Source organism: Chaetomium globosum, genomic scaffold (genome assembly GCF_000143365.1).
Source record: "Chaetomium globosum CBS 148.51 scaffold_1 genomic scaffold, whole genome shotgun sequence".
Lineage (NCBI taxonomy): Eukaryota > Fungi > Ascomycota > Sordariomycetes > Sordariales > Chaetomiaceae > Chaetomium > Chaetomium globosum.
In genome coordinates, this window is record NT_165976.1 from 5,016,668 (window position 1) to 5,031,464 (window position 14,797).

The 14,797-nt window shown below is 55.7% G+C and overlaps 6 protein-coding genes across 6 annotated transcripts; 2 read left to right on the plus strand and 4 right to left on the minus strand.

The window, feature by feature from the left end:
- Nucleotides 1-1,245: 1,245 nt before the first annotated feature.
- On the plus strand, nucleotides 1,246-3,142 carry CHGG_01632 (uncharacterized protein; the record flags this gene model as incomplete). The annotated part of the gene is made up of 3 exons (XM_001220852.1): nucleotides 1,246-1,394; nucleotides 1,455-2,937; nucleotides 2,987-3,142. The coding sequence occupies 3 exons, from the start codon at nucleotides 1,246-1,248 to the stop codon at nucleotides 3,140-3,142; spliced, it is 1,788 nt and encodes a 595-aa protein (XP_001220853.1).
- Nucleotides 3,143-3,571: 429 nt separating this feature from the next.
- Nucleotides 3,572-4,985, minus strand: CHGG_01633 (uncharacterized protein; the record flags this gene model as incomplete). The annotated part of the gene is made up of 2 exons (XM_001220853.1): nucleotides 3,572-4,522; nucleotides 4,701-4,985. The coding sequence occupies 2 exons, from the start codon at nucleotides 4,983-4,985 to the stop codon at nucleotides 3,572-3,574; spliced, it is 1,236 nt and encodes a 411-aa protein (XP_001220854.1).
- A 531-nt stretch (nucleotides 4,986-5,516) lies between these two features.
- On the minus strand, nucleotides 5,517-7,065 carry CHGG_01634 (uncharacterized protein; the record flags this gene model as incomplete). The annotated part of the gene is made up of 4 exons (XM_001220854.1): nucleotides 5,517-6,042; nucleotides 6,297-6,813; nucleotides 6,883-6,952; nucleotides 7,015-7,065. The coding sequence occupies 4 exons, from the start codon at nucleotides 7,063-7,065 to the stop codon at nucleotides 5,517-5,519; spliced, it is 1,164 nt and encodes a 387-aa protein (XP_001220855.1).
- A 739-nt stretch (nucleotides 7,066-7,804) lies between these two features.
- On the plus strand, nucleotides 7,805-9,058 carry CHGG_01635 (uncharacterized protein; the record flags this gene model as incomplete). Its single annotated transcript, XM_001220855.1, has 2 exons — nucleotides 7,805-8,902; nucleotides 9,002-9,058. 2 exons carry the CDS (start codon nucleotides 7,805-7,807, stop codon nucleotides 9,056-9,058), a joined length of 1,155 nt encoding a protein of 384 aa, XP_001220856.1.
- A 612-nt stretch (nucleotides 9,059-9,670) lies between these two features.
- On the minus strand, nucleotides 9,671-10,239 carry CHGG_01636 (uncharacterized protein; the record flags this gene model as incomplete). The annotated part of the gene is made up of 2 exons (XM_001220856.1): nucleotides 9,671-9,990; nucleotides 10,065-10,239. The coding sequence occupies 2 exons, from the start codon at nucleotides 10,237-10,239 to the stop codon at nucleotides 9,671-9,673; spliced, it is 495 nt and encodes a 164-aa protein (XP_001220857.1).
- A 764-nt stretch (nucleotides 10,240-11,003) lies between these two features.
- Nucleotides 11,004-13,859, minus strand: CHGG_01637 (uncharacterized protein; the record flags this gene model as incomplete). The annotated part of the gene is made up of 1 exon (XM_001220857.1): nucleotides 11,004-13,859. The coding sequence occupies one exon, from the start codon at nucleotides 13,857-13,859 to the stop codon at nucleotides 11,004-11,006; it is 2,856 nt and encodes a 951-aa protein (XP_001220858.1).
- Nucleotides 13,860-14,797: the final 938 nt, after the last annotated feature.

The window sequence follows — 14,797 nt, forward strand, 5'->3', positions numbered from 1 at the left end:
TATTTATGGTACCTCATGTAGGTTGTGGTTGCAGGTTGTAGAAACAGCATACTTTGGCGTTAGGTTATCTGTCAAGTAGTTTTGGCTGAGGTGTATTGTAGTTGCAACATTGATTCTATTTAAATGTTACATCATAAGTGATCAAGCCTCATGTAGGTAGTTGATGAACCGAAGTTAAAAATGAAGTTACTTTAAAAAGAAAAAGAAAAGGCGAAACTTGTAGCATTCGAACCCTTGACCTCACGCGAGCTGTCCGGGGTCTCTCGATTGGGAGGCCATTTGCAGGCTTTCCAACAGTTTTACAGCGGTATTTCGGGTAATAAAAATTTATAAAAAAATTGGTAGCGTCTCTTTGAGTAGCGTGTCATCCTTAGTGCAGGGGCCATGCTAATCTTCTCTGTATCGTTTCAACTGCGAGGTGGTTAGTATTTTGCAGAGTGCAACGCTAGACCGCTTGGAAATACTCACATTGACCAAATGTCCCGAAGGACGGGAGAAGGGGCTGGCTGCCTACCTTATTAAGGGCACTAGCCCGTGCACCTCGCCCAAACAAATTGGCAGCGCCCCTCACCTGCGCACGGTTGTTTGACAGCAACAAAACCTGGCTAAAAAGTGGCGTCGAAGATGCGATGAAAATCATCACCAAGAGGGTACATTTCCCATGCACAACCGCCGGGCATTCGCAAGGCAAAATATGACGAGCGCAAAATGGGTAGGGTATTTCGCGCACTGCAGTGGGGGAAGCTCCCTATTATGTAGGTTTTTGCCAATTGCAATGCGCTAGTGCGGTAATTACCCACGCATGTGCAGGACTGAAAAAGTGGCATGCGGGGCAGACGCAACCCCGATCCCGGCCAAGTTGCCCCTCCATCTCATAGTTAGGGAAAATAAGAGAAGGAGCGATTGCAAACATTTCAGCCCCTCGTTCTTGCCATTCATGGTGTGATAAGCAAAATCTCACTTTCAATTCTTTTAAGAAGCGTGTTCCGGGAACTTTCCTTACTCGGGAAGCTGCCAACCTTTCTCGAGTTTCGGAATTGGTATTCGAGACCACCCACAACTCCCAGCAGTTGATTTGGTAGTCCACTCACGATCCCAATTGATCGTGGATAAACCTTGTAAGTTACACTGGAGTCGGGTCCAATCCAAGCAACCGGCTTGGTCAGAGTCGAAGAAGCAAACACTGACGACTTGGAAAACAAAACAAACAGTTTGCTTCTCACAACACCAAATAGCTACTTCACGATGGCTGACCACCAGAGAATTGCTATCGTCTCGGTCTATGACAAGACCGGGCTCCTGGACCTGGCCAAGGGCCTTGTACAGCAGAATGTCCGCATTCTGGCCTCGGGCGGCACCTCCAAGATGATCCGGGAATCGGGTTTCCCTGTCGAGTACGATCCTTTGTTTCGACGTGCGCTCAAACCGAACGAGCTGACATGATCCTCTCATAGGGACATTTCCGCCATTACCAAGGCCCCCGAGATGCTTGCCGGCCGCGTCAAGACTCTCCACCCCGCCGTCCACGCCGGTATTCTGGCTCGCAACCTTGCCTCTGACGAGAAGGACTTGGCCGAGCAGAACATTGACAAGGTTGACTACGTCATCTGCAACCTGTATCCCTTCAAGGACACCGTCGCGAAGATTAATGTCACCGTTCCCGAGGCTGTCGAGGAGATCGATATCGGCGGTGTCACTCTCATCCGCGCGGCTGCCAAAAACCATTCGCGCGTCACCATCCTCAGCGACCCCAAGGACTATGCTGAGTTTCTGAAGGAACTTGAGGCCGGCGAGATCAAGGAGTCGAGCCGTAAGCTGTACGCGCTAAAGGCCTTTGAACACACTGCCGATTATGACGCTGCTATTTCCGACTTCTTCCGTAAGCAGTACGCCGCCGATGGCCAGCAGTATCTCCCCCTCCGCTACGGCGCCAACCCCCACCAGAAGCCCGCTTCGGCTTACGTCAAGGAGGGCAGCATTCCCTTCAAGGTTCTGGGCGGCTCCCCCGGTTACATCAACCTCCTGGACGCTCTCAACAGCTGGGCCTTGGTCAAGGAGCTCAAGAAGGCCCTCGGCAAACCCGCCGCGGCCAGCTTCAAGCACGTCTCCCCGGCCGGCGCCGCCATTGGCGAGCCCCTAGACGCCGACGAGCGCAAGGTCTACATGGTTGATGACATTGCCGGTATTGAGACTTCTGGCCTCGCCCAGGCCTATGCTCGCGCCCGAGGTGCCGACCGCATGAGCAGCTTCGGCGACATGATCGCTCTCAGCGACATTGTCGATGTCCCCACTGCGAGCATCATCTCCAAGGAGGTCTCCGATGGTGTCATCGCCCCTGGGTATGAGCCCGCTGCTCTGGAGATTCTCAAGAAGAAGAAGGGTGGTAGATACCTGGTGCTCCAGATGGACCCTGAGTTCGAGCCCAGCAAGACTGAGACTAGGACAGTCTACGGCGTCAACCTGACCCAGGGCCGCAACGATGTTGAGATCTCCCCCGAGTCCTTCAAGAACATCATCACTCCCAAGAATGCCGGCCCTCTTTCCGAGAGCGCCCTGCGCGATCTTACCGTCGCCACCATCGCCATCAAGTACACGCAGAGCAACTCGGTTTGCTACGCCGCCCGCGGCCAAATCGTTGGTCTCGGTGCGGGTCAGCAGTCGCGTATCCACTGCACCCGGTTGGCGGGTGACAAGGCCGATAACTGGTGGCTCCGTTTCCACCCTCGTGTTCTCGGCATCAAGTGGAAGAAGGGCACCAAGCGCCCCGATAAGAGCAACGCCATCGACCTGCTCGTCAGCGGCCAACTCCCTAAGAAGGGTGCGGAGCGCGAGCTTTTCGAGGCTGCCTTTGAGGAGGTCCCGGCTGCCTTCACTGAGGAGGAGAAGGACGAGTGGATGAGCAAGCTGACAGACGTTGTCGTGTCGAGCGATGCTTTCGTAGGTCTCTCCACAATTTACCAGCAACTAGAAGCTAACGAATGCATAGTTCCCCTTTACCGACAACGTCTACCGCACCGCTCGTTCCGGCGTCAAGTACATTGCTGCCCCCGGCGGCAGCCAGAACGACCAGCCTGTCTTCGAGACAGCCGAAAAGCACGGTATCACTTTCGTGGAGCAAGGCATCCGGCTTTTCCACCACTAAAAGAAACAATTCCGAGAGATTGACTTAGATACCCCGTCCCCTTGATCTTTCAGGTTCGATGTACAATACGGAAGGAACCATTACATGGGTTGAGGACGACAATCTACGGCGGCTTGCGTTGGGGATGGAAAAGTTCAACACTTGACTTTAGAGGGTAGATACGGAATGGACTTTGATATTCATCACCCAGCCTCCAGAAAGTGGACATATGCCTGATTAGATTGCAAGGAGTAAAAGTAGAAAAAAAAAAAGTATGATGAGATGAACCGATTATTATTCATACAAACCTAGATGAAACGAGCCGAGTTGTTCCATGTCTAGGCTACCAACTCGAGCACAATGAATAGGAACGCAGGCCGCTAAAATCCCAAGACGAGACGCAACCCTGGGTGGCCTTACCGTAAATCATACCCATTAATCGCAACATAATCAATCCTCACCACCACTCCCCTGATCCCGCCCATGCCCGGCCACCTCGCCCTTGGAGCGCCGGAACTTCTCGCGCCCCGTGGCGAAAAAGGCCTCGACGATGCGCCCCGCGAAGGCGCGACCGTGCATGAGGCGCAGGCAGGCTTCGGCGGCCTCGCGCGTGCGGAAGCGCACGCTCACGATGCCCTCCTCCTCCTCGTCGTACAGCACCACGTTGGTCACGGGCCCCAGCTTGGCGCACTCCTCGCGAATGTCCTCCTTGATGTCCAGCATCGCCGTCGGGTCCTCGCGCAGCTCCTCCAGCGTGAACATGTGCCGCAGGATCACGAGCCGATCGTGTTTGCTGCTGCCGCTGCCTGTGTGGGCGGGGGCGCCGGTCATGGGGTCGCCGTCGGCGTGCTCGTCGTCGCTCCAGTCGGCCAGTTTGGCGGATAGCTTTTGTGTTTTTTTGATGATCTTGGCTTTGTCTTGGTTGCTGCGCTTGTCGGCGGCTGAGGCGTCTGAGGAGCGGGTGATGTTGTTGTTGTTGTCATTGTTGGCTTCGCCTGGTTTGGCGTCGCCCCCGTCGTATTTGGTTTTCTTGTAGCTCATGTCGGCAGCTTGGACGTGCATCTTGGGGGTGGCCGACGACCCGAAGCGGAAATCGGTGTCGTCGAGCAACATGATGGCCATCTCGACGGACTGCGGTTTGAAGAAGACGATTAGGGCGTCGCCCTTGAAGTTGCCGTCGGCGTCCGTGTACATCTTGATGCGCGGCCGGCCGCTGTCGATCTCCTCGGCGATGACGCCGCACTTGCGCGAGAAGAGCTCGGCCACCTCTTCGGCAGTGGCATCGGATGGAAGACCAGTCACATAGACGGCCGTATTCTGTTTGGGCTGGGATGGCCCGCGGTTTCCATGCCGTTTTGCGGATTTGGACGAACGATCCTTGCTATTGTGGTTGTTGTCCTGCTGGCGCGCAAACAGAAAGTAACATCAAGCGGCTGGTCAGTCTTTCCCGGATCTCGCGCGCGAGCGTCGGGGCTGTTCTTGTCTCATATAACTCTCTTGATGTGGTGGGCTATGGTGGGAGGAGGAGGGCATGGCGGCGTGCGGGGCGGCTCTGGCTGCAGATGCGCGCGCAGCTTACCTCGCGATCGTTCGAGTCCATCTTCCTCTTTCTCCCTTGCGTAGATCCTTGTCGAGCATCTTCTTCATCGACATTGGGCATCATGTACCCCTTCTGCTGTTCCTCAATCAGGGCCTCGTCGATCATAGGGATCCAACGCTTGAGCCCTTGGTCGAATTCGAATTCGGTGCCATCGTCCTGCACGGCAATGTACTTGTTGTCGAGCTTGGAATACGAGATGCGCTCATCCTGGTCGAATTCTTCTAGATTGGTCGGAAACGACCAGTACTCGGCTTCTTCTGCCATCTTTCGTGTTGGTGTTGGATGTTGGGCGAGAAACACAATTCTCAAGAAGGATTGTGGAGGATGCAAGGTGAAGCGAGCTCGCCAGGTAGCCGATAGGAATGACGCAGTGCTGGAGGGCAATGACGGGGGTTAGGGTTAAGCATCGCGAACAATAATCCAGGGGGAGTCCGGGTACGGCTTGAAAACGAACTGTCCGAAGGTTTGATTGTTGTCCTAAACAGCTTGTCGCCGTAAAATTGGGCAGCCGAGCAAGTGTCTACTTTATCCGAGTAAAGGGTGGAAGTGTTTATCTCAGGGTGTAAGAGAAGGAGGTGTTCTTAACAAGCAGCTCGAGATTATTTGTTCGAAGTCATCTCTTGAGTATCTCTGTTTGGGCAAAGCGCAATGGCCGTTTTGTTATGAGCCCTCGAAATAGGGCCCAGAGCCAAGATGCCGTGGCTCTTTTCCTCATGTGTAGGCTATACATGGGGACGGTATCCGCTTCAATGAACCTCTTTGTCTTGAATCCAGCCGGCAGGCCGAATAACCCAATCACTTCCTCTGCACCGTCTTCTTCACGCCCTCCACAAAGGCCTCGACGGCATCACCACCACCTAGGGGCACGGTACCGCCCCTAACCAACCCGCCATTCTCCACCGCGACCCCCAGTGCCTCTGCGATGCTGGGCAAACCGCCGTCCCTAAGCGCAACCGTGAGGCTCGCCAGACTTTGGGTGAACTGCGGGCTGCGGAGCACTTGCTTAAGGAGCGCACGCTTCTGGCTCGAGCTCAGGGCCTGCTTGGCCGCCTCCACTGATTCCGCACTCGGCTCTCTCTCGATGGCGTTGCCGTTGGCTCCCTGCTGGGCCAAAACCAACACCGTCGGGGGCAGGAAGCTTAGAAGGTTGTCGACGTACTCGTCGGTAGCACTGTCGAGCATGGGAATAGTTGTGGAGGTCTCGAGTAGATCGTTCAGCAAAGGGTACGCCTTGCCCTCGGCCCGACTGCTCCTTAGCCCCGGGGCGCCTTTCAGGGAATCGAGAAAGTTCCGTACCACGTCAGCAGCATCGTTGTTCGCCCTACCAACACAAGTCAGCACATGTGCACGACATCTGGGATGCGAACCAAGAAATGAGACAATGCCGGTTTCTCATTCTCTCTTCCCGCCTTGTTCGTGCTGGCGGGTTTCTAGGATGTACATGCTATCTGGAAAGAGGCTCAATGCTATGCGCCAGATTCGGCCCACTCCCCGGCAGCAGCAATAAACAACCATGATGTACGAGCCAAAAAAGCACCCGGGGACCGCGTCAAATAGGGGAGAATGGTCACCTACGCTCTCGCGCCGTCTCCCCCTCCTTCCCTGGCATCCTCGCCTTCCTCCCTGAAGTCTCCACCGGTGGCACCAGCGCCGGCGCCCCCGTGACCGCTGCGGCGTTGCGCATGCGCGCCGGCATGGCCCTCTACATCCTCCATCGTTTCGTCCTCCTCGTCGTCGGCGTCGCGCCGGCTGTCGTCGTTGTTGTTGCGGACCGAGCTCAGCTCCTCGTTCACATCCACCTCCTCGCCCTGCAGCAGCCTGTCCACGATATCGCCAATCTTGAGGTCCCTCGGGCTGAGCCAGGCCGGGTCGCCGCTGTTGCCCTGGGGCTTTGACTGGAGCCAGAACAGGTGGCGCTGTGAGGAGGAGGTGAACTTGAGGACGAAGATGCGGCCGTTGGTCTTGGAGGAGGGGTTGCTCGGCGTGCGGGTGTCGTATGGGACGAAGTTGCCGTCTGTCGGGACCATGACTAGGTCAAGATCGGGCTCGTCCAGGGGCGTCCACCTGGGGCGCCAGCAGAAGTGGATGAGGTCTGTTTGGGGTGGGGAGTCAGCTTGCGGGCCGGGAGCGCGCTGGGGGGTTGGAACGTTATAAATCATACCATCTTCGGAATAGAGATAGATGTAGCCTGGCGTAGCCTGGGCCTTGATTTTGAAGGGTTTTGAGGATTGCTGGTTATCCCGTCAGCGGGCGACAATCTCATGGAGGGGCACGGGGGCCAAGGCAGACTGACATCGACATCACACATGCCCGCCTTGAACGTAATAATTGGTGTTATTGACATCTTTGCGAAATGGGCGGATCGCCGTGATTTTAGTTATGAAAGGGAAATTGGGCGAGGTGGATGGAGGAAGGCTGCCGGGTTTGACGTTCGGGGAAGGCGGCGGACTTGGGTGCTGAAGCTTAAGCTTTGGGGTTGGTAGTGGGTGAGCTGCCGTTGGTAAGGCTGCCGGTCGTTGACGCAGCTCGCTTGCCTGAGCCAAGCACTGTTCAAATACTGTGCTGCTTACGGTGGGCGTAATGTACCTTTGGATCAAAGTTTAAGGTTCTAACCCATCTACGGAGTACATCGACAAAAGATCATTGCCTTGAATACCGCCTAGATAATCTAGTTAATACTCGTAGTACACATCCTTTTCCATGAGCCTTATCTCGGGTTCATCGAACGTTCGGGTGGTCTGGCCTGACTCGTAAAAATTCGGGCACTTACAGCGGGACAGGGGGGGTTAATCTTATTTGATACGAATACTGTGCACCAAGAAGCCAGCACCACCTGCTCAGGCGATTGTCACTTTGTCCTTTTTTTTTGAACCCATTCATTCCATCGACCCCTGGCACCACCAACAGCACCACCTACAGCCCTTCACAGCCGTGGACGGGCAACCCTTGGTTGCATTACCGGGCCGCCTTGTTGCGACCCTCCTTGGGCGACTGTTGGCGCAAAGAGATCATTTTCCCGACATCAACGGCGCACCGTTGACAGCTCTATGGGTCGTTTTTCCTAATTCATCTTCGACGAACCCATGGCGCGTCCCATGGGGTCGGTTCGTCTCAAGAAGACGAGCCCAGCGACTCTTGCCGTTGGCGTAGCCCTCTGCATTTTCATTTTATACTTTTTAATAGGCTCTTCGACTCCCGACTTTTCCGCTTCTCGCAAAGCCACGGCCGCATCCCACCCTCTCTCGCCGCCGACCTCTCCCTTCCGCAAGTCGACTGGGAGCGGCAAGCTGAAACCGCCGCCCGTCGCACATTATGACCTTAACAATGTCACTACCACGCCCGAACCGCTCGAGAACCGCGAGAACGTCCTGATTTTGACGCCAATGGCGCGATTCTATCAAGGATACTGGGACAACATCCTCGAGCTGCAGTACCCCCACGAGCTGATCACCCTTGGCTTCATCCTACCCAAGACGAAAGAAGGGAATGATGCGACGAGGGAGTTGCAAAAGAGGATCACGAAGGCCCAGCTGTACGGACCAGAGAAGGATCGGTTCAAGAGCATCATCATTCTGCGGGAGGACATTGACCCGCCGCTCGTATCGCAGGACGAAAAGGAGCGTCACAAGATGCAGAACCAGAAGGCCCGGCGGGCGGCCATGGCCAAGGCCCGCAACTCGCTGCTCTTTTCAACTCTTGGACCGGCGACCTCGTGGATATTGTGGCTGGATGCTGATGTCGTCGAGACCCCACCAACGATCATTCAAGATCTAGCCCGTCACGATCAGGCCATCATGGCGCCCAATTGCTTCCAGCGCTTCTGGAACGAAGACAAGAAGGAGATGGACGAGCGGCCCTACGACTTCAACAACTGGCAGGATAGCCAGACCGCGCTGGACATGGCCAAGAAGATGAACCCAGATGACATCCTATTGGAAGGTTATGCCGAAATGGCAACGTTCCGGACATTGATGGCCTACATGACCAAGGAGGACGGCCTTTTGCATGAGGAGATGCCCTTGGACGGCGTTGGCGGCGCCGCGCTTCTGGTGAAGGCAGACGTGCACCGAGACGGTGCTATGTTCCCCCCCTTTGCCTTCTACAACCTGATCGAAACCGAGGGTTTTGCAAAGATGTCCAAGAGGCTGGGTTGGCAACCCGTCGGCCTCCCTAATTATAAGGTAAAGTGACCATTATCAGCAGTCAACCTTGAATACGTCATGCTAACAGAAACAGGTCTATCACTACAATGAGTGATGTACCATAGCGCATTTCTCCAGCTGGACTGCTCGTCTGCCGGTGGTGGCAGCGGAGCAGTGACCATTTCACTTGAATAGATGGTGTTCTATGAGAGTGTGGCAGGCTGGCAATCGAGGCTTTAGCCCGTCAGTAACAGCGGTCTTGGGATGGCCCTTGATCACGAGTGTTGTACCACTTTGTTCCAAGGGTAGTGTTGGTCAAACAACCAACAAGGACTGTGTTTCAGACTTGTACGATACAGTCAGTGTGCGACGTTGATGATAACGGGCGCAACGTGGCGGCCTAGTTTTTGGCTTGGTTGGACGTTTCGGGGCAGGCATCGGTCACTGATAGCCGGCAGGCGGCCGTGATAAAAGGCACAAGCATGGCGTTGAGCGGACATAGAGGTCTGAAGCAATGGGTATCATCATTATGCATCATTTATAAGCGAACGCTAGTTTCGGTATGCGGTGGTGTTGTGTCGCTGCAGCCCCAGTATCAACAGCAAAATAATGAAACAGTCCAACCACCAAGAGACCAGTCCAACTCCAGCTTCCATGCCCTCAAATATCAAATCTTTATATATGCCCACGTAATCCCAGCCACTTGTTTCAAACTTTCCAGGCTTCTCACCTCCTATCCCGCCACCCCCTCAGCAAACCCCCCGCTTCTTACCGCACACCAAGGTAGGTAGGTAGGTAGGTACCTGCTCACTTCCCCTCATACCTCTCCTCCTCCACCCACAACTCCACCAACCTTCTCGCCCCCAACACATCCCCATCCCGCAGCAGCGCCGCCACATCAATATTGAGCGGCGAGTCGACGCCCGGCGCGCTCAGCAGCATGCGCACGGCGCGCACACACTCGAGCACGCTGTACGCGGGCGTCCACGCGTCCTTGAGCAGGTCCAGGCAGATCTCGCCCGTCTGCAGGGCCACGTTGGCGTGCACGATGGGCGTCGCGAAGCGGATTTGCGGGGGCTGGATCGGGTAGGCGGTCGGGATGGTGATCTGCAGGAGCCAGCGGCCGTCTGGGGGGTTCGAGAGTTTGGTCAGTTGGTTGTTGTGTTGTTTTGTGTATGTATGTATGTATATGTTTACGCACTCTCATACCCGCACCCAACTCCCCGGCCATTGATGACGGCCTCCCAGGTGAGCAGCTCCTCGTCGACGACGGGGCCGAGCCGCTCGATGCCCTGTTCGTCGACCGATTCGGTCTTGTTCCACGTCTCGAGCTCCTTGAGCAGGCGGCGCATGGCACTGCGGGGGACGGAGGACATCGCCGGGGACCGGTTTCGCAACCTCGTTGTTTATGAATGTGCAGTTGCTAGTCTTGCTATGTTATTTTTTTCTTCTCGGTGAGGAAGGAGGCAAGACTCGTCCAGTCGACCAAGGTTGGGAAATTTGGGGGTTCTGGGGATGAGGTTCTGGAGATTGAGGTCCGTGGCGTTTCCTGGGGGGTTTGATGATTCGTCGTTGCTGTGTGGTAAAGGTTCCCGACTTGCCGACCCCTGCCCTGTCCTCGACTTGGGACTCGACAACACGATCAGCCACGCGCGGCTGGTCGGGCGCGTTGATGGGCTCGGAACCGAGGTAGCATGCACAGTGGGGCGTTTATGAAGCCACCCCACCACCAACAACCAGAACAACAAGGAAGTCAGGTACTTCTGATTCGGCATGGAAATGGGCCATGCCAAAAGTTAAAAAAGACACATGGATGTCGGCCTCAATTTGCTATTCCTTCGGGATATACCCGCTACCTCATGGTACGACATGTAAAATGATATGTCCTGAGAATCCGAACCATTGCCGCCTGAAAAAAAATCATATATCCGTCCCCATCATATCCTCCCAGCCGCCATCAAACCCGTGGCGCACTCTGGCAGTTGAGATTGTTTGTTCCTCATCTCATGTAACCTTGCCCTTCATGCTGCCGTCAGAAACGCCAAAAGACATCAAAATTAACCCCCAAACCCTTCCATAATCCTACAACTGCATCTCCGTAGTTTAGACTCCGTCTGAATGGGCCAGGAAGCGGCGATTCTCAGGCTGTGTTGCCATCTTTTGACTTCCAGAATTGCATCATTCGGCTTAGTCGTTTGGTCTTGCTGCTTTTAGCCTTCTTCTCCGGCTCGCTATCCATCGGGACTTCGATTGATAACTTGCTTCGTTCCCCATGTGAGCTGTTGATGAGGCGGCTAAGGCTCGCCAGACTTGAACGCCGCCGACCGAAAGCAGTCGAGGTGAAGGACGCGGGTCTCGGTTGTTCGTTCAACGGCGGATGCCTTGCCTGCGGGTGTTGCGCAAAGAGGCTGTCCCTTGTCATGGTCGAGTTGCTGGACGTCAGAGACGGAATATCATCAACGGATATCCGGACTTCCGGGCCAGGTTCGCCCATGAGCAACGAATGAAAGTTATCCTCCGTAACCGATGATGGCGCTGTTGAGATGCATTGTGCATCGTAAGACATGGGCGATCTTGGAGAGGGGAACGCGGAGGATTGGGTCATGGACCACGGGCTGACAGGACCCAGCGACGTTGCGGGAAGGTCAAGAGGGCTGACCTCGACAGGAGCCAGATCTTTAGGCCGGAAAACATGGCGTGGAGAAGGGGTTGCGGAACCGGAATTGGCATTGTCGCCAGGCGATTCCGGAAAATCGGGCAAATACTGAGGAGGTTCAATGAGTACCACCTCATCGCGGCTCATGCTGGGGAGCGGGTTCGTCGCCGACTTTTCCGACTTCGACGCATCATCGATCTGATGACTCAGCCCAGTGTTGCCTTCAACTGAAGGCGACGCAACGTTGTCTGGTTTAGCCAAGGTTTGCTGGACGGGTTGCAACGGCTCCTCAGGCTGTACCACGTCTTCCGGCTTCTCAGCAATTGAGGTTCCGGCAGCGGGTGTCGATGCTCCAGTGGAGGAGTCGCACGAATCTTCTTCCTCCTCTTCCTCGTCCTCCTCAAACACGTCAGCCATTGTGGAGCTGCTTCCGAACCGCCGAAATCCAAAGCGGCCACCTTCGAACGGCACCAGTTCTGGTGCGCTTTCAGCCCGCCTATGGTAATAGTGCATCCCGGGTCCAGTAAACCGGCTCATGCCTGCAGCGCTGTGTAGCTGCTTCTTGGTGAGTCCTCCTGCTTTTTGTGCAGCTTCCCATTCCAAATTGCGTGGCAAGGGGGTGTTGAAAGGGCCCAGAGCCGCGTCCAGGTCGATCATCTGGTACGACGTGTCCTCGTCTTGGGTCGGCTTTGGGAAGGTCCACGTTTCCCAGTCCCCATTCTCAGATGCCGGGAGGCTGGAAGGCTCCGGCTCTAGTGACATGTGCAACTCGCCGTCTTCCATATTGTCCATCGCCTCAAGAGGACGCGGCGGAGGTGGAGTCGGCGCCCTGCGCTTCTGCTTGCCAGATCGGTGCTTGCCTTTGCGGGACAAAATCGATCCTGCCCAAGTCTTGACCTTCTTCTTCTTTTTGCTCCTCTTCTTGCTCAGGGGTTTCGGAGTATCTGGGCATTCTGCAAATCCAGGCGGCACATCTTCGGTAACGCGTTCCGCGGAGCTGGGTTCAGCCATGCTCAAATGCGAAATTGTAGAGCGAGGACTATCTGGCTGGGCTCGTGTTGGTGAGCCCGTGACGAAAGGGTCGACTCTAAAAAATGACCACTTCTTGGTAGATCTTGTCGGGCTCGGAGTAGCTGGCGTGACGGGGATGGAAGGGGGAAGCGAGCCCAAAAGAGGAATTGAACCCCGTCTTCTCGGAGAACGAAGAGCTGGATCCTGCTCCTGAGCGCTCTGAGTCCGCTCCATGACAGCCCCTGCTGTACTAGGCCGACTCTCGCAGAGCTTCTGACCGGGAGCCGAAGCTGGAAATGGGCCCGTTTCGCGATCTGCATTTGTGATGGAGATTACGGAGGAGATGCTCCCCGAAAGAGAATGCCCGGGCCTCGCTGTAACCGTGCTGGATGTATCTGTCGACACTAGCGAGAGCGGTCTTGGGATGTACTCCAAGGTATCAGAAAACCCAACCCTGTTTCGCGGCAGAGCCTTGGGAGTGTGCTCAAGTTCCGTGGGAGGCGGCGATGGGTTGTCGAGTCCGATTGCAATGGGTTCTGGAACAGGAACGGGCACCGCCTTCGCAACTTCGGTAGGTTTCTGGGAAACATGAAGGCTCTGAACCGCTGGTCGTTCGGTGGGGGCGGGACTCGCCGGGACACTGTTCTCCTTCACGCTCGGGTTTGGCGGTGGTGCGATGATTGAAGACAGATCATGGCTGGAGATGGCAGCAGACCGGCGATGGGCATGGCCTCTGCGGGGCCTAGTAGGCTGAAGCATGGGCGAAGCCATACCGCTATCCGACTTGGTTGGGCTGGTATTCAAAACGGTTATGGCCTCACCATCCCGGATGCTCCCACCAACAAACTCGCTCCCGCCTCTGCGGTGTCTATGGCCAGCAGGCCGGGTCGCAGTCAACAGAGGGGAGTTGGGCGCGGAGGGAGACTGCGGGGGGCTCAGGAACATGTTTTCCAGTCCCGGTGGTGAAGGTAGGGAGGCGCCAGGGTTGAACGAAAAGGCGGGCAAAGCTGGCGATCGCGGAACCGATTTCTCATCCTCAACACTCGCTTTCGCTACCGCGCTACGGGGTTCAATCGCAGATCGTGGGCGTCTACCGGCCGCCCGAGGAACCGGAGTCGGCCCCGAAGAAGAGGATGGTCGTGCCGGGAAGACGAACGGTGGATTTGGGGGAGGCGGGTTCGATCGCGGAGATGCCTGTGAATCGGAAGGACCCTCGTGGGGAGCCGTTTCGCCTATGGTCGAGGGCTCTAAAAGATAGAGCGCCTCACCAGGCTCAGGGCCGTCTGGTGAGGGAGGGTCGATCAGCATATCGAGGCCAATAGTTGCCATCTTTTCAAGCCGCTCTGCGGCACCAGAATCGAATGGCAACTTAGTGGCATGCGAATGACATGAAAAAATGCCGAGTATAAACGTCGACCGGTGGAAAGGCTTGCGGTGGGTAGCGATTCGAAGCCAGTCGAGAAAGTTGTCGAGGCTCAGCCGATTGTGAGAATTAAACGATTAAAATCAATTGCAGTCTCGAATCTGGGGAGTGTCAGCGACAGCCAAATGAGCCGGCCACGGCCCGGGTGCAAAAAATATGAGCTACGCGGTACGCGACGTCACAATTTCTGAGGGCGGCGTCGCGGCGTGCAATGAGCACCACAACCTACGCACCATTTGAGAGAAACGAGTGCAAAAGACCTGGAGAATTAGGCAACCAAATGCTGTTTCCAGACGAATCCAACGGTGTAGGTATCAAAGGAGTGGACGGCCAAAGCCAGAGCAAATCTCTCGATTTGCTGCCGGAATTGGACCAAAACGGTTGCCGGGCATGTCGATAAAGTTGAGGGCAGCGATGCGAAAGGAGGAAGGGTTGAGAACGAAGAACCTGGGCGTTGTGTTGAAATGGGCCTTGTAATGTGCGGGGGTAACATTAACACTGTGAGTGCGGGTCCTTTTGAGCCAAAAGCGGCAGGAACGGCGCCCACCATTGCTTGTCCTCTCGAACCTGCCGGCCCGTTTCCCGTCTTTCAGCTTCAATACTGTGCCCAAGGCGGTTCTTCTTCCCTTTTTTGAGGTTGCGCAAACGTCAACCGACGCCCTCAATTGCCGAATTTGAATTCGCATACAATAGCTAACTTCGGCCCATGGAGATCACAACATTCGACGTTCCGAGTGCACTGCGATTCCTTGATCACCCCCAATGCGACTGCATGTCGCAGTGCCCCAGATGAAGGTGAGGGGGCTCGAGCCAGGCACGGAGGCGGCAGCCGCTCGGCAAGCTG